Below are 23,071 nucleotides of genomic sequence, written 5' to 3' on the forward strand. Positions count from 1 at the left end.
GAAGTCATAATTTTAAGATAAAAAGTCGAAATGAAGCAAATAGAAAATCATAATCATAAATCATAATTGATTGAAAAATCAAAATCATGAGGTTTAAATCAATTAATTGACCAAAAAATTATCGAAATTATGAAAAAAGAAAGTTGTAATTGTGAAATAAAAAATCATAATATTGAGATATCAAGTGTGACAAGAAAGAAGTCATAATTATGAGATTAAAAGACGAAATGATGAGATAAATAATTATGAAATAAAAGGCAATATTATAGGATAAAAAGCCATTAGTATTAAATAAAAAGTCGAAATTATGAAATAAAAAGTCATAATTAAGAGACAAAAAGTCCAAAACACGAGATAACAAGTCAAAGTTATGAGATAAAGTCATCACTTTGAGCTAAAAAGTCGAAATTATGAGGGGAAAGTCAAAAGTATGCAATAAGAAAAGTGAAATTGTGAGGTAAAAAGTCGAGGTTATGAGATAAAGTCATAAATATGAGGTAAAAAAAATGATTAGATAAAAAAGTTTAAATTAAGTAAATAGAAAATCATAAATCATAATCAAGAGATTGAAAATCTAAATCTTGGGATTTAAGTTCATAAATTGAGATAAAAAAATCGAAATGATTAGATAAGAAAGTTGTGATTATGAAATAAACATTTTTTGAAAAATATGAGTCTAAACGTTGACAAATACGAGGTGAAAAGTCGAAGAATAAGAGATAAAAAGCCAAAATGATGAGATAAGAAAGTCAAAATGATGATCAAGATAACAATAGTAAATGATGAGGTACAAACTGCGCATGTGCTGCAGTGTTAGAAATAAAGAACTGTCTTCCTAGGAAAGAGATTCAGAAGCTGCTTTCTCATTTAAGTTGGTAAAATTGTAATATGATTTAATGTAAACCAAAAACATCAAATATCAAATGAAAACTGGCGTATTTATTTCCTGAATGTGTTTTATTGGTCGGATAATGACACAAGACTTGAAAAAAGCTCCTTTAAATAATAAACACCATCTTTCACAACGGCAAGAAATACCAACTTAAAACAAAACATTGTCAAATGTGGGGAAAATATCTTCACTATTTTCCAGATTTGTAAACAATAATCAAGTTATTAAAACAAAACTGCCAAGAGAGAAACACAAGTAAAAAGAAACGTGACGAGGAGTAACAGAAAAAAACAAACGCACGCACCGTGCTACTTACTGACTGCCTTGGTAATGTTTGTTTGACTACATTACCCACAAGGCTTAGCCTGTCAGCAGACCGGAAGTCGACAATTAGTGTTGCTGGCGGAGTTCCAAGCTGAGTGAGTATTAAAAAGTTCCCGTCTTGCTGAAAGCTGTCCAATTCTCCTTGGAACAATCAACTAACGTAACATATACATTATGATTTACATTTGTCTTTGCATTTAAATATATTACATGTTGATTTTTTTACACTGTGGGACGTTTTCATGGCTTTCTTGTTTATTAGTGAGTTATCGAATCTGTTTCAAAATAGAACAAACACTAAGATGGTTTAGATGATATTACTCTTGGTGTGTAAATATGGACTTTTCCTGGTATTCGTTATAAAGTTGAACAAACATTCTCGAAGTCTCGAAACTGTATACGGAAGTCAAACGCGGAAGTGCTGTTTTTGCCGCTCATTTTGGTAGCTTTCATTTACACACCTGGCGCAGTCTGGATGGGCGGGGTTTACTGTCCCTTCAAGTCAGTAGTGACTTTTCCTGGTATAACTTAAAGTTGAACAAAACCCGCCTTCCGCCCGAACGCAGCTGAGATAGACTCCAGCACCCCCTGCGATCCTCTCAAAAAAGGGACAAGCGGTAGAAAATGGATGGATGAATGGATGGAAATGTCTCTTAAGTCTTGAAACCCTATGAGGAAGTAAAACACGGAAGTGCTGTATTTGCCGCTGATTGTGGTAGCGTCATTTACACACCTGGCGCAGACTGAGCGGGTGGACTTAACTGTCCCTTCATGGCCTACTGAAAGCCACTACTAGCGACCACGCAGTCTGATAGTTTATATATCAATGATGAAATATTAACATTGCAACACATGCCAATTTTAATTTTCCTGAAGGAATAAATAAAGTACTGTCTAATACGGCCAGGTTAGTTTACTAAATTGCAATTTTAAATTTCGCGCAAAGTATTCTGTTGAAAACGTTGTGGTATGATGCACGTGACGTCACGGATTGTAGTGGACATTTTGATCCAGCACCGATCCCAGCTATAAGTCGTCCGCTTTAATCGCATAATTACACAGTATTCTGGACATCTGTGTTGCTGAATCTTTTGCAATGTGTTCAATTAATAATGGAGACGTCAAAGAAGAAAGAGGTAGGTGGGAAGCGGTGTATTGCCTTTAGCAACACAAACGCCGGTGTTTTTTTGTTTCCTTGTTTACATTCCCGAAAGCTGACGGAGAATTTGCGTCGTTCTTCCTGCAGCTGCGGACTCTCTTGCCTCCTCTCACCGGCCGCCCCCGACCGTCGGATGCTTACACCGTGGAGGAGGGGGAAAAAAATAAAAAATCTCAGCCCGGCTGCCTTGCCTCGTCGAGAAACATGGCTTCCCTCGGAGACACTGGCGGTCACCACACCCATGGCCCCTCCCCTCCGACTTTCAGGTACGACCATATAGTCTCACTAAAAGACTAGTAACGCAATTAGCAGATAAGGGATTTTCCAGGATTATCCTAGTAAATGTGTCTAATAACATCTGAATCGCTCCCAGTGTATAGTCTTTTTTTTTCTTTTCTAGTCCTTCACTCTCACTTTCCTCATCCACGAATCTTTCATCCTCGCTCAAATTAATTGGGAAATCATCGTTTTCTCGGTACGAATCGCTCTGGCTGCTGGTGGCCATGATTGTAAACAATGTTCAGATGTGAGGAGCTCCACAACCCGTGACGTCACGCGCACATCGTCTGCTACTTCCGGTACAGGCAAGGCTTTTTTATTAGCGACCAAAAGTTGCTAACTTTATCGTGGATGTTCTCTACTAAATCCTTTCAGCAAAAATATGGCAATATCGCAAAATGATGAAGTATGACACATAGAATGGACCTGCTATCCCCGTTTAAATAAGAACATCTAATTTCAGTAGGCCTTTAAAGTCAGCGGTGTTCGTTGTAGAAGACGTAATAATAATAATGACAATAATAATAATGACAATAATAATAACGACGGCCTGAGATTCAGACAAAAGTTGAAGTAAGTATGTTTCTTTCAATGCAACCTTGGAAATCCAACTAGCTGGAAAATAAACTTACTGTGGTGTCAAAGCTACTGCGAGCTTACTACAAGTGCAGCTAACATCAACAAAGAGAAGACCAAGAACATAAACCTTAACCTTTTCACCTATTTATGATTATATTTTCCATACTTGACCCTTGTCCGTCTCTTCAATTGACTAAGCTGTTATGCAACAGTGTCAAAAGTGTGGCCTGGGGGCCATTTACGGCACATTCTACTAATACAAATACTATCCAAAAAAAAGAAGATAAATATTGGAGTAAAAAAACTTATAATCGACGGATAGACCTGAAGTTGATTTCAAGGTTTAAACATTAAAAGTAAAAAGAAAAAAAAGTATGACTTATTTTTAGGTCAATAAGAATTTTTGTGGGATTTTTTTTTTAAACTGTCATTGTTTAAAAATAATGATTAATCAAAATCAATGTTTTAAATTATTGACATTTTTAAAGTTTCAATTACTTCACATCAAAAAATTCTACTAAAAAAATTAATTTTGGGAGAAAATATTATGTATTTTGTGTTTACCATAAAAAACGGCATTAAACAAAAGAAAAATATTTAAAAAATAATACAACATTATTATCAACAAATAGACATGACATTTATTTAAAGATTTAAGCATTAAAAGTTGAAAAAATAAAATAAAAAGTATGTTTTATTTTCGGATCCATAAGAATTTTTCAATTACCGGTACTTCACACTTTGAAATATTTTTGGGTAAAATATTGGATATTTTGTGTGTTTACCATAAAAAACAAAGGTTTCTCTGACAAAAAGGGCATAAAACAAGCAACAACAAAAAATACACAAAATTAATACAAACTTCCAATCGACAGATAAACCTGATGTTGATTAAGATATTTAAGCATTAGTAGTAAAAAAAAAAGGCTGTTTTATTTTTGAATCCATTAGAATTTTAGTGGTAAAACTGTTTTCACTAAAAATAATAATAATAATGAATCACAATCAATGTTATGAATAATTGAAATATTTAAAGCTTCAATTAATTTACACTTTTAAATTGTCTTGGGGAAAATATTGCATATTTTGTGTTTACCATAAAAAAACAAAGGTTTCTCTGACAAAAAAGGCATTAAAAACATTTAAAAAATAAAATAAAACGTACAATCAACGGCTAGACCGGCAGTTGATTAAAAGATTTAAGCATTAGAAGAAAAAAAAATACAATAAAAAAATATATATACAAATAATTTTTGTTTAAAACTGTCATTTCTAAAAAAAATAATAATAATGAATCAAAATCAATGTTATGAATTATTGACATATTTACAAATATTACAATTGCAACATTTTTAGGGGAGGAAATACAATTGCATATTTTGTGTCTCTGCCACAATCAAACAGGATTTTCTTTAATAAAAAGAGACATAATAAGACATAAACAAATGTAACTTTAACGGCTGATAGGTATGAAGCTGATGGAGATATTTAAGCACTGGCAGGTAAATAATCATTAAAACACTTATGACCAAACTCCAAGAGAGGGTAAAGGGTAAATATATATATATATATATATATATATATATATATATATATATATATATATATATATATATGTGTATATATGTATATATATGTGTATGTATATATATGTGTATGTATATATATATATATATATATATATGTGTATGTGTATATATGTGTATGTATATATATATATATATATATATATGTGTATGTATATATATATATATATATATATATATATATATATATATATGTATATATATATATATATATGTGTATGTATATATATATATATATATATATATATATATGTATATATATGTGTATGTATATATATATATATATATATATGTATATGTGTATATAGATGTGTATGTATATATATATGTATGTGTATATGTATGTATGTATATATGTATGTGTGTATATATATATATATATAACGCTGGCAGGCCGGATCTGGGCCGCAGTTTGGGGACCACTGGTGTAGTGGAACAAAAAAAACAGCAGTTGAGCAGTGTGTCCACTAGAGGGCCATGAAGTCCACTCCAGTTCTGCGTCTTGTAAAACCAGGAGAGGTCAGACTGAAGTGACAAAGATGGTCTTGATGAGTTTTGTGTCGTCGGAAAATCAAGTTTGTTGTTCCTCAGGTGGCTTCACTGGCTCTGCTGGTCCTCAGAGACTTGAGCTCCTGCTGGCTGGTGGACTGGGACGCTGAAGAGGACTCGACCTCGTCACTTCCGCAGCGCAGGCAGCGGGGCACGGCGCCCAGGAGGGCCCTCCTGAACATGGAGCTGGAGAAGACGTAGACCACGGGGTCCAGGGCGGAGTTGAGGAAGTTGAGGCCCAGGGACACAATGGTGAGCTGCGTGAAGGTGTAGAAGGCGCCGCAGTCCCACGGGCGGTAGGAGCGGATGACCCACACGCCCACGGTGGTGACGGTGGTGGGCAGGAAGCACACCAGGAAGACCGCCACGATGACCACGCACACCCGCATGGCCCGCCGCACCTTGTGGGGTCTGCCCATCTGGCGCCCCTTCAGGACGCGGGAGATGCGCACGGAGCAGAAGATCAGCACGGCCATGGCGAGCAGGAACTCCAGCACGGTCAGGACGCGGTGCACGGCCACCAGGACCAGGATGCCCCGCGACGCCTCCTTGTAGGACGTGAAGAAGAAGCACTGTGTGGCGTTGCCGCCGCCCTTGATGTGGTTGTAGGCCAGCATGGGCAGGCGGGGACAGACCACCAGCAGCCACACCAGCACCGACAACTTCCAGGCCTGGGTCCTGCTCATGCGGGTGAAGCTCTGGTGCGGGTGGACCACCTGGGGACACAAACCATGTCTTCACCTTTCCGACTCAGGACGTCCAAGTAAGTTGGGATTTGATCTTTTCATTTTCTCTAATGAACAAACGTCCACTTACATGTGGTGACTTGAGTTTTAGCACTATTGTTATTACAAGTGCTAACGCAGAGGGACTACTTTTAGCCACACAGGGAGCTAACTCGCTTATGCTGCTATGTTGACATGTTGAGCTGCTGCATGGCCTCTGAGTTAGTGAAAGTTAATTTTAGATGATAAATCATGTCTCACCTGGATAGTAGAAGGTTGTGTTTTTTTATGAATGTTACTACATGACATATATACTTACATCATGTATATATTACATGTTATTATGAATGTTACTACATGACATATATACTTACATCATGTATATATTACATGTTATTATGAATGTTACTAGATACTACATATATACTTACATCATGTATATATTACATGTTATTATGAATGTTACTAGATACTACATATATACTTACATCATGTATATATCACATGTTGTTATGAATGTTACTACATGACATATATACTTACATCATGTATATATCACATGTTGTTATGAATGTTACTACATGACATATACTTACATCATGTATATATTACATGTTATTATGAATGTTACTACATGACATATATACTTACATCATGTATATATTACATGTTATCATGAATGTTACTAGATACTACATATATACTTACATCATGTATATATTACATGTTATTATGAATGTTACTAGATACTACATATATACTTACATCATGTATATATTACATGTTATTATGAATGTTACTAGATACTACATATATACTTACATCATGTATATATTACATGTTATTATGAATGTTACTAAATGTCATATATACTTACATCATGTATATATTACATGTTATTATGAATGTTACTAAATGTCATATATACTTACATCATATACCGTATTTCCTTGAATTGCCGCCGGGGCGCTAATTAATTTAAAACCTCTTCTCACTCCTGCGCTTACCAAAGGCATGCGGTAAAAGTAAGCATGCGGTAATTATTTTAAAACCTCTTCTCACTCCAGCACTTACTAAAGGTATGCAGTAACAATTTGAGTGTGATGTATGCTCGGACCTTAATTCCTACTGAATAGCTCTTAAAGACCTACTGAAAGCCACTACTAGCCACCACGCAGTTAATAGTTTATATATCAATGATGAAATATTAAGATTGCAACACATGCCAATACAGCTTTTTTAGTTTACTAAATTACAATTTTAAATTTCCCGGGAGTTTCGTCTTGAAAACGTCGTGTAATGATGACGTGTACGCAAGACGTCACGTGTTTTTAGGAAGTATGAGCACTACGCACACACACACAGCTAAAAGTGGTCTGCTTTAACGGCATAATTACACAGTATTTTGGACATCTGTGTTGCTGAATCTTTTGCAATTTGTTCAATTAATATTGGAGAAGTCACAGTAGAAAGATGGAGTTGGGAAGCTTTAGCCTTTAGCCACACAAACACACGGTGATTCCTTGTTTAAAATTCCCAGAGGTGAAACTTTACTATGGATCAGAGCGCGGTCAAGCAGACATGAATCACGATGGAATGTCAACCAGCAGGTTTCGGTGAGAAAATTGTGGTTAAAAAGTCGCTTCTTACTGGAGAAAAGCTGAGCTTGTGTCGTCCATGAAGCTGCCGTCGACTCCCCTGAGACATTGGTGTCAACACACCCGTGGACACACCCCTCCGACTATCAGGTACTATTTAACTCACTAAAACACTAGCAACACAATAGAAAGATAAGGGATTTCCCACAATTATCTGAGTAAATGTCTCTAAAAACATCGGAATCCGTCCCAATGCAATCGCGTTTTGTTTTTTTTAACTCGTTTTTTTCTTCTTTTTTTTTCTAGTCGGTCACTATCAATATCCTCAAACATGAATCTTTCATCCTCGCTCAAATTAATGGGGATATTGTCGTTTTCTCGGTCCGAATAGCACTTTTTGTTGGAGGCTCCCATTATAAACAATGTGAATATGTGAGGAGCCCTCACACTTGTGATGTCATCGTCTGTGACTTCCGGTAGAGGCAGGGCTTTTCTTTTAGCACCGACAGTTGCCAACTTTATCCTGGATGTTCTCTACTAAATCCTTTCAGCAAAAATATGGCAATATCGTGTGAAATGAACAAGTATGACACATAGAATGGACCTGCTATCCCCGTTTAAATAAGAACATCTCATTTCAGTCGGCCTTTAATCTTCTTCCCTTTATGCGATTTCAAATTACCAGTATTGAAATCAGCCAACTCCATTTTGAAAATGATGACATGGGAAGTGTCACTAGTGACGTCAACAGTTTGACCAGGGGGTAATACAAAGCATGCACTAATTATTTTGGGAAGCGAGTAATTCAAGGCAGGCGCATGCTATATGCCCTGCGGCAATTCAAGGAAATAGGGTATATATTACATGTTATTATGAATGTTACTACGTTATATATACATATATATATATAATTACAGCGTGTATGTAAAACCTTGAGGGGTTTTTAGAGAACTCTTTAGGCGGAATAGAGCGAATCCAATTACCTATATTATTAGCTGACTTTTGCTAGTGTTGCTTTACGCCTTAGAATGCCTAAAAAAGAAAAAAACATGTGTTCTTGTCTTACATGAAGAGTGTCAACGATATGTAAAATTAAAAAAAAAAAAAAGGTGCAGAACCCCTTTAAGGAGGAAGGACCTCACATGACTCTCGGTCTCAAAGGCCCTCTGCTGGTGTTTATCAGTATGACATCAACATCTCCTCCTTGACTGCTGATGTACCATACCACCTATATTCTTGACTTTCCAATACCAAATACATTTCAGCCTGGATGGTGCACATATACCTTATTTTGTGTCTGCTAAAATTGAAAAGTTGTGTTGTTGTTTTTTAATAATAACATATCTATCTAAAAAAAATGTAAGAAAACAAAGAGCAAACAATCAGAACATAATTATAAAAAGCTGAATATTTTTAAACCATCAATTGATAATAATATACTTAGGCATCTATGATACCATTTTGTGCCTTTAAATATATATATATATATTTCCCCCACAAAAACATATCAAAATGGCTCTCAAAATAAAAATAAAATATACTACAATACAACCAACCTTATGTTAGTTAGTTCATTAGAAATAGAATAACACTAGTTTGTGAATTAGTAATTAAGCTAAATTAAAAAACAATAAATACTGTGACATTTGTTTCTGATCATTAATATTTCTGTACAGGCTGAATTGTTGACACGTCAGGTTCTACAGTTACACAATCTTTATTATAATATTTAAATGTTATTTTTACATGGGAAAAAAACCTAAATAAAAATGTAACAAAAAAGGAGCATAAAAATTGGTAAGTCATGAGAGGAAGCTGAAATGTTCTAACTAATAATGAATAACACACAATATACTTGTTCACTTATAATTCGAAGCTGAGAAAATATCGGCTATCATTTTTTTTTTGAATAAAAAAAGATATCAATGTGGCCTCCTCATACTTTGACTTTTCAGCATGTGGCCTTTGGAGGAAAAAGTTTGAACACCCCTGAACGAAAGTATCAGAAGTATCGATATTTAGATTTGACAATCGATATCAGGGCATAAAGATCTGTTTTAGGCGGTTTCGATATTTTAGTATGCTCCGCCCCTCACTAAGCAGGGTTTCCCCAGTTGGCCACTATATATGGGGGGGGGGGGGCGTGGCTTGGGGCGTGGTCAATATGACATCACACCTGATGTAATGATCATTTTGACTCAAAAGGCTCCAAATATGTTTATATTTAAAAACCAAAAAAAATGTTATTAAAAATAACATTAATGATATTAATAATTAAAAAAAATCTTATTTTTACCAGAATCAAAATCACAATCTGCTTTATTGGCCAAGTAAGTCTAACATGAGGAATTTGACTTGGTGGATTGTGTTGTATTTCTTTCAATGCAGTTTTAATTGCTGCTTATTGTGAAAGCTAACACAGCTACACTTTATAATGAATGTTGAATTTTAGTTTGCAAAATATGTCCTTTGAATTAGAGTTAAAAGAATAACTTGAGTTGTTTTGTTGTTATTTTTCACAATGAAGTCACTGTAAAACTAAAAACAACAAAGAAAGTACATTATATAGATCACATGAAGTGTAGGAATCATGTTAGATTAATGTAATTTGGAAAAAAGTGAAAAAAGGAGTACATTTATGCAGGATGAAGGTTGATTTCTAACGCCGCTAGCTTAATGCTAATGTACAATGGACTAGCCCATAGACAAGCTAAATCTAACTAGCATGGCCAATCACAGGCACATAAATTGTATATAAACAATCTTTCACACTAACATTTATATTTGTGAACAATTTACAGTCTCTAATGAAGCTAACATGAATCTTTTTGGAATGAAAGCACACATAACGGGGACAAGTCCACACTGCACGGAGATCGGAAGACGCACACGCCGTAAAGTTAGACGTTATTGTCGGTAGTAATGTTGAAATAATTGGTGTCTTTAACACAGGTTTAAACAACAAATGCATTAATTAGCTAAAAAATACCTTTGTCTTCAACGTTCTCCTTACTTTTGCTAGGTGTCAACTCCTTTAGGTGCAAGCTGACACTTCTGACAGGATGATTTAGATATGTGTATATATATATATATATATATATTTTTTTTTTTTCTAAATAAAGCAATGAGGAACAATTTTATTATATCTGAGCTGTTTTTCTAATTTATTATAGCCAAAAGTATGTCAATAATTTACTAAATGTGGTATATCCATGAATGGATATACCTTAAATTTGTTTTCATGTTAAAAAAGTAATAACAAAAAAGGTGTGGCGGCATGTAATCAATTACAGCCATTTAATCAATTCAGCCATGATCAATTACATGCAGGAGAAACCCTGCTATGGACAAGCTACATCCGCAGTGACCAACTGAGTACTGCGACTCCATCGCTGCTGAAGCAAAACCACTCAAAACAGGACCAGGAAGACGCCAGGAAAGAAGGACAAAAACCAGATTTCCCTGCAAAAATGTGAGGTTTTGACAGACGTACTCTTAGCGACCAGGTGCAAGAAAAAGGGGGCGTGGCCACTTTTTGCAGGGGGAGATTTGACCTATCTCCAATACTTATGTAAGGGAAAAAAGAACATGTTTTTCTTTTTTTAAGCATTCTAACTCGTAAAATATGGCAAGTAGTAATCTACGGCTATCTTTGTTGTCTAGAGAGGAGCACCGAGTCCCGTACTCTTTTGGCATCCCAGGACCGATCCAGGTCAAATCCCACGATGCCAAGCTACGGTACCTGAGTTGCGCCTGACGTTACGTTACACTTTGCGATCACTCCAGCAGCACTGAGAGCAGACACACACTCGCTCGAGGTCAGTGTTTTTCAACCTTTTTTGAGCCAAGGCACATTTTTCGCGTTGAAAAAATGCGGAGGCACAACCCCAGCAGAAATCGTTAAAAAATGAAACTCAGTTGACGGTAAAAAGTTGTTGTCGCAATTGTTGGATATGACTTTAAAGCATAAGCAAGCATGCATGACTATAGCTCTTGTCTCAAAGTAGGTGTGCTGTCACCACCTGTCACATCACACCCTGACTTATTTAGACTTTTTTGCCGTTTTCCTGTGTGTAGTGTTTTACTTCTTGTCTTGCGCTCATACTTTGGTGTCTTTTTCTCTTTTTTTGGTATTTTCCTGTAGCAGTTTCATGTCTTCCCTTGAGCGATATTTCCCGCATCTACTTTGTTTTAGCAATGCAGAATATTTCAATTGTTTTTATCCTTCTTTTTGGGAACATTGTGGATTGTCATGTCATGTTCGGATGTACTTTGTGGATGCCGTCTTTGCGCCGCAGTAAGTCTTTGCTGTCGTCCAGCATTCTGTATTTGTTTATTTTGTAGCCAGTTCAGTTTTAGTTTTGTTCTGCATAGCCTTCCCTAAGTTACAATGCCTTTTCTTAGGGCCACACACCTTTTGTTTATTTTTGGTTTAAGCATTAGACACCTTTTTACCTGCACCCTGCCTCCCGCTGTTTCTGACATCTACAAATCAATTAGGTACCTGCTGCCACCTACTGATATGGAAGAGTATTACACGGTTACTCTGCTGAGCTCTTGACAGCACCGACACATCATTTGCAGACTATAATCACTGGTTTGCAAAAAATATTTTTAACCCAAATAGGTGAAAGGAGATAATCTCCCACGGCACACCAGACTGTATCTCACGGCACACTAGTGTGCCGCGGCACAGTGGTTGACAAACACTGCTCTAGGTATTGTTGCTATTTTCAAAGCCAACATTGTAACTGACTCAAAAAAGATTTTAACCAAAGTAAAGTAAAGCTCCACTTTTCCACAAGTCAGCTTGACGCTAATGTACACCGGGACCAACCGATCTTGGTAAAATGGCGGCTGACCTTGAAGTAGCGGTACAACGCCACCACGGTCATGAGGGCGATGCTGGCGGTGCGGTTGGAGAACATGAGGAAGAGGTTGAGGCGGCACACGGCGTCCCCAAAAACCCAGTGGCCTTTGAGCAAGGCGTGGATCCTCAGAGGCAGACTGACCAGCGCCAGGAAGTCGGCCACGACCAGGTTGAAGAGGAACAAGTTGTTGGGGTTCCAGGACTTGGTCCGGAAGCAGAAGATCCACAGAGCCAGCGTGTTCCCCAGCAGGCCCAGAACCACGTCCACCGTGAGGACCGGCGGCAGAATGACGCCCTCCAGCTGGATGCCCACGGGGGGGCAGCCGCCAGCGGGCCCCGGGCTCGTTCGGTTCTGATCCCACGCCATCCACAATATGAAGATGACTGGCTGGCAAACTTGTTGCTTCTCCTTTTCGCCTTCCTGATGTTGTAACAGGCAAAACACTCTTCTTTCAACATGGCAGACTTTTCAATGTTGAAACATAAGTTTATGACAACGTTTGGAAATCATATTTTTTGACTTATTTTACTTTTCAAAAGGCAATAATGTAACAAAGTCACACATTCATTTCATAATATTTGTGCTCATCTTTAGACATCGACCCTTAGGGGTTTTTTCCAGGCCGATACCGATTATTAGTAGTCCAGGAGGCTAATAAGTGATATTTAAAGATTACATTAATTTGCTGTAAAAGTTATTTAAAGATGGATTTTAAACATCTGGACAAGACTTTAAGTTGTTTTTAGGGACCGAATGTCCCTTTGGGACAGAAGACCCGATTGAATTTCTAGCGTTTTATTCTTTCTTTATTATTATTATTCTGCAGCTTTGAGCAGTAATTTGACCCCCTTAACATGCTTCAAAACTCACCAAATTTGACACACATATCAGGACGGGCAAACATTGCGATTTAAACAAAACACCTAACCCCAAAACTAAATATTCTAGTGCCCCCTAGGAATAAAACACAGACAAAACTGCTCTTAGGAAGTAAACACAGACACGACTGCCTGTAACTTCCAGTAGGAATGTCGTAGTGACATGAAACAAAAACCTCTATGTAGGTCTCACTTAGACCTACATTTCATACACTGACATCTTTCAGCAAAAATCAACAGGAAGTTTGCAATTCCCTCTTCAAAACAAAAGTTTGGTAAAAACACTCACCTTTGCCTCTTTGAGCTGTAATTTGACCCCCTTCAAATGCTTCAAAACTCACCAAACTGGACACACACATCAGGACTGGCAAAATTGCGATCTAATCAAAAAACCCAACCCCAAAACTCAAAATTGCGCTCTAGCGCCCCCTAAGAATAAAACACAGACAAAACTGCTCCTAGGAAGAAAACACTGACAAAACTGCCTGTAACTTCCAGTAGGAATGTCGTAGCGACATGAAACAAAAACCTCTATGTAGGTCTCACTTAGACCTACATTTCATACACTGACATCCTTCAGCAAAAATCCACAGGAAGTTTGCAATTCCCCCTTCAAAACAAAAATTTCTAAAAACCTGTCACAGTTTTTCAAACATTATCTTCTCTGAGCGCGTTTGTCGTGTCGGCTTCAAACTACCACAGGAGACAGATTGAACCCTTCTGATTAAAAGTTGATGAAAGAGTTTTCATTACTGCTACTGTTTTGATTTGATCAGCCTTCAAAGGACCGCTGCGCTGAAAACCATTTCAAAGATGGCGCCGTGCGCAGACACAGTGGGAAGAACGTTTTTTTTTTCTTCGTTTTTTTTCCGTAACGTCTGCTGCTGGTGCGCACGCACCAACATTCGTGAGGGAGGGGCTGTGATCGTCTATACCAAGATGGCTGCCAGGTGCCATAGCTAAGCCGGTATGTTTTAAAGTTGTCGTTTGCCTGCATACCGTCCAACATTTTACAACTAATTGTAAACTTATAGGTGCCGACCATCAGGGCCGAGTTGCGACGAGAGAGTGTGTCCATGTTAAGATACTACGCCGAGTTGGTAAGTCTATCTGCTAGCTAATAGTAGCTGCTATACATCCATCTTCTAACGCTTATCCTGGCTCGGGTCGCGGGGGCAGCAGCCAAAGCGGTCCTGTCCATCGCTGCTTGCAGCTTTAATTTTACATTATTTTTTAGCAAAAGTGGGACCAGTAGTGACATAATGTTTGATGTTGTGTTTAATTTATCATCGAAAATACCTTTTTACGTGTGTCTAAGAGGAGCATCAACATTTTATTTCTACATATCTCCTAAGAAAATAGGTCCAAATTTGACATTTGTCTACATCACAATAACTCATCTACTCCATGTTGTACACTTTTGTAACACTAGATGGATTAATACATTGTAAGGTTTCTGAAATATTGTCAACATTTAATTCTGGGCTCCTTCACCTCGATTATGGTTGAGACACTTTTCAAATAATTTCTTTCTGGATGTTACAGAAAGTATGAGACTGTGAGCTGCTGCCTCACCTTCTTTACTCATTTAATCATCTCATATTTGTCAAAATATTTACAGAAAGTTTGATCTGTTTTCTGTCATCTTCGTGTCCTCTGTCGCATTATTTGATTGATCATGAAACTGGTGGCGCTTCTTTAACGAGCCCGCACTCCGAGTGTTGCAAACGGACGCTTGTCGAGCGACTCCATCGCTGCAGTAGCAAAAACAGTCAAAACGGGACCAGGAAGACGCTAGGAAAGGACAAAAACTGGATTTTACTGGAAAAATTTGAGATTTTGACAGACGTACGCTTAGATTTTGTAATTAAAAAAAAAAAAAAAAAATATATATATATATATATATATATATATATATATATATATATGTATATGTAAGAAAAAAAACATGTTTTTCTTTTTTTTTTTTAAGCATTCTAACTTGTAAAATATAGCAAGTACGAGGCGGCTAACAATCCAACTAACCGGAGTAATCTATAGCTATCTACTGTATGTTGTCTTGTGATGCGTACCGAATCCCGTCATTTTTTGACACCGACCGTATCCCACCGGTCTTACTGGGCACCGATCCACGTTAAATACAATGATCCACGTTTACGGTACCTGAGTTGCGAGTGACGTTACGTGACGTTACACTTTGTGATCACTCCAGCAGCACTGAGAGCAAACTTGGCCACACTAGCTCTTGGTAAGGTTGTCAAAGCCAACGTTGCAACCTACTAAAAAACAATTGAACCTAAGTATAGTAAGGCGCCACTTTTCCACAAGTGCCTTAGCTTGATTCTAATGTACATCGGCTTTGCTATTGAGATGCTACCGATTAGCATTAACGGTTTAACATGGCGATTTCAATGCCTCCAAATGTGTTAACTAAGATGCATGTTACAATCCAACAGCTGCTGTGTAACAAGTACAATACTTACAGTATTAACACTTTTTTGCACTATGAAGTACTGAGAAGTAGTGATTAGTGTCCTGCAGGCGCCACGCAAAATGAAGGCATGGATGAAGCGTTTGTACGCAGATGTCTGGTGCGCACACAGACGCACATTTGGCTCCACCCACAAGTTTGTAAATCAGAAAGTTCACAAATGAAGGGTTCCTCTGTCATAAGTTCATGTTCCAAGGCTGCTAGCATCCCCGCTTCCACCCACAGAGACAAAGATAGTGTAAGAGGGTTCACTCGGTTTATTTCCTTCTGCTGTGGAGTGAACATGCATGAATTAGTTTGTTAGTCAGTTAGCGACATAACTTAAGTTCATTTTTGACGTCTGAAATTAGATAAGTGATTACATTTCGGGGCTGATCCGGATAACCTTTCGTTTTTTTTGTTGTTTTTTTAAAAGATTCTTCACCATTTGAAGATTGTTTTGCCCTCAAATGTCTGATTTGGTGTTTGCCCCTCTGACCTCAACCTGGGAACTTCAATACATCCTCTTTTTTCTGAGCCCAGATGTTTGAAATATTGAGGAAGTGTGGTCAGCTCTGCGTTGCAACACTTGTTGTTGCGGCTGCTGCCAAAACTACTACGTTTGTCATATTTGTTCAAGTAGTCATGTTGCACCCAGCTGCTGGTTTAGTTTAGTCCAGTCTTTATTCAAAGGGACCATGCACATTAAGCTCAAAGACAGGTATGTTCTGCACCAGATTATAGAAAATAGCTCATTTCCATCTGGTTACCTAAATTAAAAATATACAAAAACATGCAATAAATTTCTACTATAGCATGTAATCAAATTCAGAAATGTCCTAAAATGCCCTTTGAGGCACTTGTGATTTAGGGCTATATGAATAAACATTGATTGACACATACATTAAAAACACACCTCTCCTTTACATCATAACTAGACAATACTTGCTCTCGTTCACATTTGTAAAAAACATGATTTTAACAGGCACAGCTTACTTCTAAATGCTCTCATGCATGAATATAATACACATGAAGTTGACATAGTGTCCACCTCAGTGACCGCGTGAGCAGCATTTTATGTTCGACTGTGAATGAAGAGTAATCTGTTTGACTTTCCTAGGTTGTTGTGAGGTTGTTCCGTTCCTTTATGGTTTTATATGAAAAGGCAGATTGTGCAAAAGAGGTATTATATCTGGGTCCGCTACACTGCCCCCTGGTGGAGGCTCCTATGTTTCTCCTTGTCACAGCTGGACAAAGTACTTGAGTGGCGCGGGTGCAGTGTTATCTAGGATTCCATGGGCCATTCGTATCGATGCTAATCTTTTGAATGTCAGCAAAATGGAACAGTTAATATTTTTGAAGGACTAATTAGTGATGGCGGTGTTGTGGTTTTGCGTCAAGGATTTTGAGCGATTGTTTGTGCAAGCTTTCCAATGGCCTCAGTGTCATTTTGTTGCCTGGTGTCAGGTTCAAACACTGATGACATCTATTAAACAGACAAGAAGCAAGGAATCATGCAGAGACAGAGTTCAATTTTGCTCAATGAGTAGAGATGTTTTGGGCTGTACTCTTAGTTACAGATCCAACCTACGCTCTAAGGTCCAGTTCCCACATGCTTCTCTATTTATTTGGGAGGTCCCTGGTTACATCACTGTGGCTGCTGCTGAAGGAAGGAGGGTAATTTCAGCAGCCCCAGTTAGACACAATATATGATATTTCAGAAATGCAAATGTGCTGACACTCGTGATATCGCCCTGTCTCCGCTTTGTCTGCGTCACGGTACTTGATGTTCGCCCTTGGCAGTCAGCAGGCCGGTTCTGGACACAAACACTGATACAAGACGCCCTGCAATCTTTGAATTGCAAGTTGTCCCTTTGCACAGATAGAAAAATACAACTCCCGCACAATTGATAATAACTTTAGCAACGGCCTCTAAGCATAAGAGTTGTGTGATAACTTACACATAATTATTCTAGCACCTGGGACCAATATGTTGTGCGATAATAAAGAGGAGACATAATCACTGCCTGAAAACAAGTTTGAGCTGCTTCCAGTGTGAACATTTTTACTCTGGCACATCTGTATTTGGAAAGAATGACGTTTTGTGTATGTTTACAAAATACATTGTTGCTGTTTTATTAAGGTTTCATGTAAGACTAGAGTCATGTAGCCATCTTGCCACCATCTCCATGGCAACCGTTTCAGCGTCCTTTCCCCGAGTATAAATAACCGTGTTATTACTACTAGTATTGTGTGTAGTATTTGTGGAAATAATGCGACAAGTAGTAAGTACACACAAAGTACTGCATACAGTAGTGTGGAGGTGTTGCGTAATGTTTGTTGTTGATTATTAGCGTTAGCTTGATGGAAGGAGTGTCATCTTCTTCTTCTTCAGCGTACCAGAGGAATACATTCAAATAATCTCCTTTAAGGAACCACAAGCTTAAAGTTGTATTTGCTACTCTGTGTGTGTGTGTGTGTGCGTGTGTGTGTGTGTGTGTGTGTTCGTTCTTGTATTTCTACCCTTTTTGAGACAAAAAGAAGGAAACGTATCTTCCATATGAGGAGGTGTGAACAAGTGATGACATAAATCATGCTCCCAATAACATTGCATCTAATAGACAATGTCTCATTTGCACCCCTGCTGGTGACATCCATCAACATGAGGGTGGTCCCAAGAAGGAGGGATTTTTCTAATTGACTATGTGTCGCTTTTAAAAGTGCTCCCCCTCTGGTCAACATATGAAATAACAAGTGTGCGTGAGAAATGCAAAAAAAAATATATATATATATATATATATATATATATATTAAGTAATTGGTTTGTTTTCATTATTTACTTCCAGTTATCACAGTATGTCTTGATATATATATATATATATATATATATATATATATATATATATATATATCACAAGACATACTGTGATAACTGGAAGTAAATAATGAAAACAAACCAATTACAAACAAAAAATGAACTAAAAGCAGTTTTTCTCACAATGCGTCGACTTTTTTTTTATAAAATTGGGAACAATTTCTCATATTCTTTCTGTTTCTGTAATATTGCAATATTTTCTCGTAAAATTATTTTTTAATGTAAAAAATATTACTTTTTAATGCAAAATGGTGACATTTCTCAAATAAAATTCTGACTTTTATCACAATGTTGCCAATTTGTTTCTTGGTTTTGTAAAATAGTGACACGTTTTGCGTAACCTGACTTTTCTCATAATTTTGCCAAGTAAAATTATGATGATTATTATCGTAATATAAGTTTTCTGTGACTTTTGTGGAGTAAAATTACGTCTATTTTCATAAAATTTCCAACATTTTTAACTTTTCGTTTAAAATTGCAACTGTTATTGAGTAAAATTCCAACTTTTATCATAATATTGCACACATTTTCAGTTTTTCCTGTAACATTTCGACTTGCGTTGAGCAAAATGAGGACTTTTGTTATAACACTGCCTAAAATTCTACCTTTTTCTTGTGAAATTCCGACTCATTTTTCACAACAAGCTTTTTTTATGTTGGCATAGTATGTATATATTATTCACGTTGTAAATACTCTTCTTTTTATATTGAAAAAGGCTGGTCCTAAAGAGGGAGGCCTTTTTCCTCAGGTCTTGAGAAGGTAACAAATACAAGTGTGTGTGTGTGTGTGTGTGTGTGTGTGTGTGTGTGTGTGTGTGTGTGTGTGTGAGATGGACTGGTATCAGCATGGATTAGTGTGTAAAGGTGTGTGTGTGCGTGTGTATGTCGAGGCGGATTTCCATCCCTCTCTTGTCTCCTGCGCTCACACACACCAGCCTCGTCTCATCACCGTCATCATCTTGCTCGGAGACGGCGCCGTTTTGTCATGGCAGCCTGACTCTGGCGTGTGTGTGTGTGTGTGTGTGTGTGTGCGCCTTTCCTCCCTCTCTCTCACTGTGCCATGCCATTTCTCCCGCAGGAAGCTGAGAGGTTCAATGGACTGTCGCTCCTCTACTGGTAAGCTCTTTCCTTCTTACCTGTCTCCTGTTGTTGTTGTCCTCCATGACAGCAAGGTCACATGACAACTTTTGAGACTAATGAACGCACTTTTTGTTGCAACTTTTTGTTATGAAATCATTCTTCCACATCAGTACATGTAAACATATGTGTGTATAAGAAGTGTGCGTGTTGCATTGTCTAGTGTGTACAGGGGCTTGTGTTGTGTGTTGCATTGTCACACACATTGTGTAGTGTGTACAGGGCCTTGTGTCATGAAATAATTGTTGTCACAAAGTAATTCTTCCAGTAAAGACAACACATGTAAATATATAAGGTGTATATAAGAAGTGTGTGTGCTGCATTGTCGCACACATTGTGTTGTTGCTGGGCTCGGTGTGTGTGTTGTGCGACGCTAATCAGTGATTATTGGCGGGATTTAAGTGATCACTTTAATTGCTCCTCTGTGTGCCGCCAGCTCGTTAAGTAGCTTGGTGGGAGTGTGTCTTTGACTACCTCATGACTCTAGCAAGATGACACATGGATGGATGATGGAGGCATTCAGGATGGATGGACAGACAGATGGATCAATCCAGGATGAATGGATGGATGGATAGATAAATAACGTACAAAAGCCAAAAGCAGTGAATATGTCAGGTTGTGTAGGTGGTAAATAAAAAGAGAATACAATGATTTGTCAATCCTTTTCAACTTCTATTCAATTGAATAGACTGCAAAGACAAGATACTTAACGTTCGAAATGGAAAACTTGGGTTATGTTTTGCAAATATCAGCTCATTTGGAATTTGACGCCTGCGACGTGTTTAAAAAAAGCTGGCACAAGTGGCAAAAAAAGAGTGAGGAAGTTGAGGAATGGTTATTAAATACTTATGTGGAACATCCCACAGGTGAACAGGCTAATTGGGAACAGGTGGGTGCCATGATTGGCTATAAAAGCAGCTTCCATGAAATGCTCAGTCATTCACAAACCAGGACGGGGCGAGGGTCACCACTTTGTCAACAAATGCCTGAGCAAAATGTTTCAGGACAACATTTCTCAACCAGTTATTGCATATAATGTAGGGATTTCACCATCAAAAGCCTTTTGGCCATGGAGACCAGCTGCTGGGTCTCTGCCACACCAGAGTCTGTTTGGAGGGACTGGAGGAGAGGAGATGTGGATGAAGAGACAGGACTGCGGAGTTGGTGCTGGTGTCTGAATGAGCAGGTATTGGACGACTAGGTCATCCATGCAGACTGGACACTGGCCGAGAGTTGGTGGGCGGTTGAGGGTGGGGTCGGCTCTGTTGGTTGCTTTGTTGGGTCTGCTCCTGTCTCTGGCCATGCTCCTCCCACCCCAGCAGACTAAGGCGTAGAACACCACCACCGTGTGTGTCGGTGTTGAAATGATGTTTGTTTGGTTGCTTGTCTATACTAAGTGCAATCGTGTGTGCACAATGTATATTTTGGTTGATTTTTGTTGTTGTTTTACTTTGGTGCCTGTGTGTAGAAGTGGCACTGCTGGAGTGGCAGCTGGTTGCATCAGCTCTGCTCTTTTCATGTCTTTAATGTCCTTTGTGTTCTAATGTTTACCTCTTACACACATGTTTATGTGTGCTATGGCTATGAGTTTTTTTTTCTCCTGGCCTCAGTCTGGACTCCTCTCCAGGGGCCCAAGTTTAGACTGAATTTTTTTTTTTCTCAATTGGTACCTTTGAGTACTGGTATCGTTTCCCTTGACCTGGAAACGGGGACGTTGTCCCATAATAAAGTGTTAATGACCGCGCGCAGGCAGGTATAGTACATTCATTGTACACTGTCAAACAGGTCACATGACACGTAGACATATCTTGGGTTTCAAACAGGTCACATGACACGTAGACTTATATCTTGGGTTTCAAACAGGTCACATGACACGTAGACTTATATCTTGGGTTTCAAACAGGTCACATGACACGTAGACTTATATCTTGGGTTTCAAACAGATCACATGAGACGTAGACTTATATCAAATAGGTCACATGACACGTAGTCTTATATCAAATAGGTCACATGACACGTAGACATATCAAACAGGTCACATGACACGTAGACTTATATCTAACAGGTCACATGACACGTAGACTTATATCTAACAGGTCACATGACACATTGACTTATATCAAACAGGTAACATGACACGTACACTTATATCTAACAGGTCACATGACGCATTGACTTATATCAAACAGGTCACATGACACGTAGACTTATATCAAACAGGTCACATGACACGTAGACTTATATCAAACAGGTCACATGACACGTAGACTTATATCAAACAGGTCACATGACACGTAGACTTATATCAAACAGGTCACATGACACGTAGACTTATATCTAACAGGTCACATGACACGTAGACTTATATCAAACAGGTCACATGACACGTAGACTTATATCAAACAGGTCACATGACACGTAGTCTTATATCAAACAGGTCACATGACACGTAGACATATATCTAACAGGTCACATGACACGTAGACTTATATCTAACAGGTCACATGACACGTAGACTTATATCTAACAGGTCACATGACACGTAGACTTATATCAAACAGGTCACATGACACGTAGTCTTATATAAAACAGGTCACATGACACGTAGACTTATATCAAACAGGTCACATGACACGTAGACTTATATTAAACAGGTCACATGACATGTAGACTTATATCAAACAGGTCACATGACACGTAGACTTATATCTAACAGGTCACATGACACGTAGACTTATATCAAACAGGTCACATGACACGTAGACTTATGTTAAACAGGTCACATGACACGTAGACTTATATCTAACAGGTCACATGACACATAGACTTATATCAAACAGGTCACATGACACGTAGACTTATATCTAACAGGTCACATGACACATAGACTTATATCAAACAGGTCACATGACACGTAGACTTATATCAAACAGGTCACATGACACGTAGTATTATATCAAACAGGTCACATGACACGTAGACTTATATCTAACAGGTCACATGACACGTAGACTTATATCTAACAGGTCACATGACACGTAGACTTATATCAAACAGGTCACATGACACGTAGACTTATATCAAACAGGTCACATGACATGTAGACTTATATCTAACAGGTCACATGACACGTAGACTTATGTTAAACAG

The 23,071-nt window shown here is 38.0% G+C and overlaps 2 protein-coding genes and 1 long non-coding RNA gene across 5 annotated transcripts in view; 2 read left to right on the forward strand and 1 right to left on the reverse strand.

Moving 5' to 3' along the window:
• Window positions 1–1,261: 1,261 nt before the first annotated feature.
• Window positions 1,262–5,626, forward strand: LOC133535939 (uncharacterized). The gene is made up of 3 exons (XR_009802358.1): window positions 1,262–1,311; window positions 2,463–2,641; window positions 5,411–5,626. It is a non-coding gene; the product is annotated as an uncharacterized LOC133535939 (long non-coding RNA).
• Window positions 5,057–12,968, reverse strand: hcar1-3 (hydroxycarboxylic acid receptor 1-3). 2 transcript variants are annotated; one of them, XM_061876018.1, is made up of 2 exons: window positions 12,704–12,968; window positions 5,057–6,084 (listed from the first exon to the last, which is right to left on the reverse strand). In XM_061876018.1, exons 1-2 carry the CDS (start codon window positions 12,926–12,928, stop codon window positions 5,407–5,409), a joined length of 903 nt encoding a protein of 300 aa, XP_061732002.1. In that variant the 5' UTR covers window positions 12,929–12,968; the 3' UTR covers window positions 5,057–5,406. The 2 variants fall into 2 exon arrangements, with proteins under 2 accessions (XP_061732002.1, XP_061732001.1); XM_061876017.1 differs by having other exon boundaries at window positions 5,062–6,084; window positions 12,554–12,960.
• stxbp4 (syntaxin binding protein 4) overlaps window positions 7,656–23,071 on the forward strand; it is a 67,972-nt gene continuing 52,556 nt past the window's right edge. The window contains exons 1-3 of one of the 2 annotated variants that reach the window (XM_061876015.1): window positions 7,656–7,709; window positions 7,777–7,841; window positions 19,863–19,900. In XM_061876015.1, coding sequence (XP_061731999.1) covers window positions 7,685–7,709; window positions 7,777–7,841; window positions 19,863–19,900 — 128 coding nt within the window. In that variant the 5' untranslated portion in view covers window positions 7,656–7,684. The remainder of the gene's footprint in view (window positions 7,710–7,776; window positions 7,842–19,862; window positions 19,901–23,071) is intronic. The other variant, XM_061876014.1, reaches the window with a different exon arrangement.

The sequence above is a fragment of the Nerophis ophidion genome, linkage group LG17, assembly GCF_033978795.1.
Source record: "Nerophis ophidion isolate RoL-2023_Sa linkage group LG17, RoL_Noph_v1.0, whole genome shotgun sequence".
Taxonomy (NCBI): domain Eukaryota; kingdom Metazoa; phylum Chordata; class Actinopteri; order Syngnathiformes; family Syngnathidae; genus Nerophis; species Nerophis ophidion.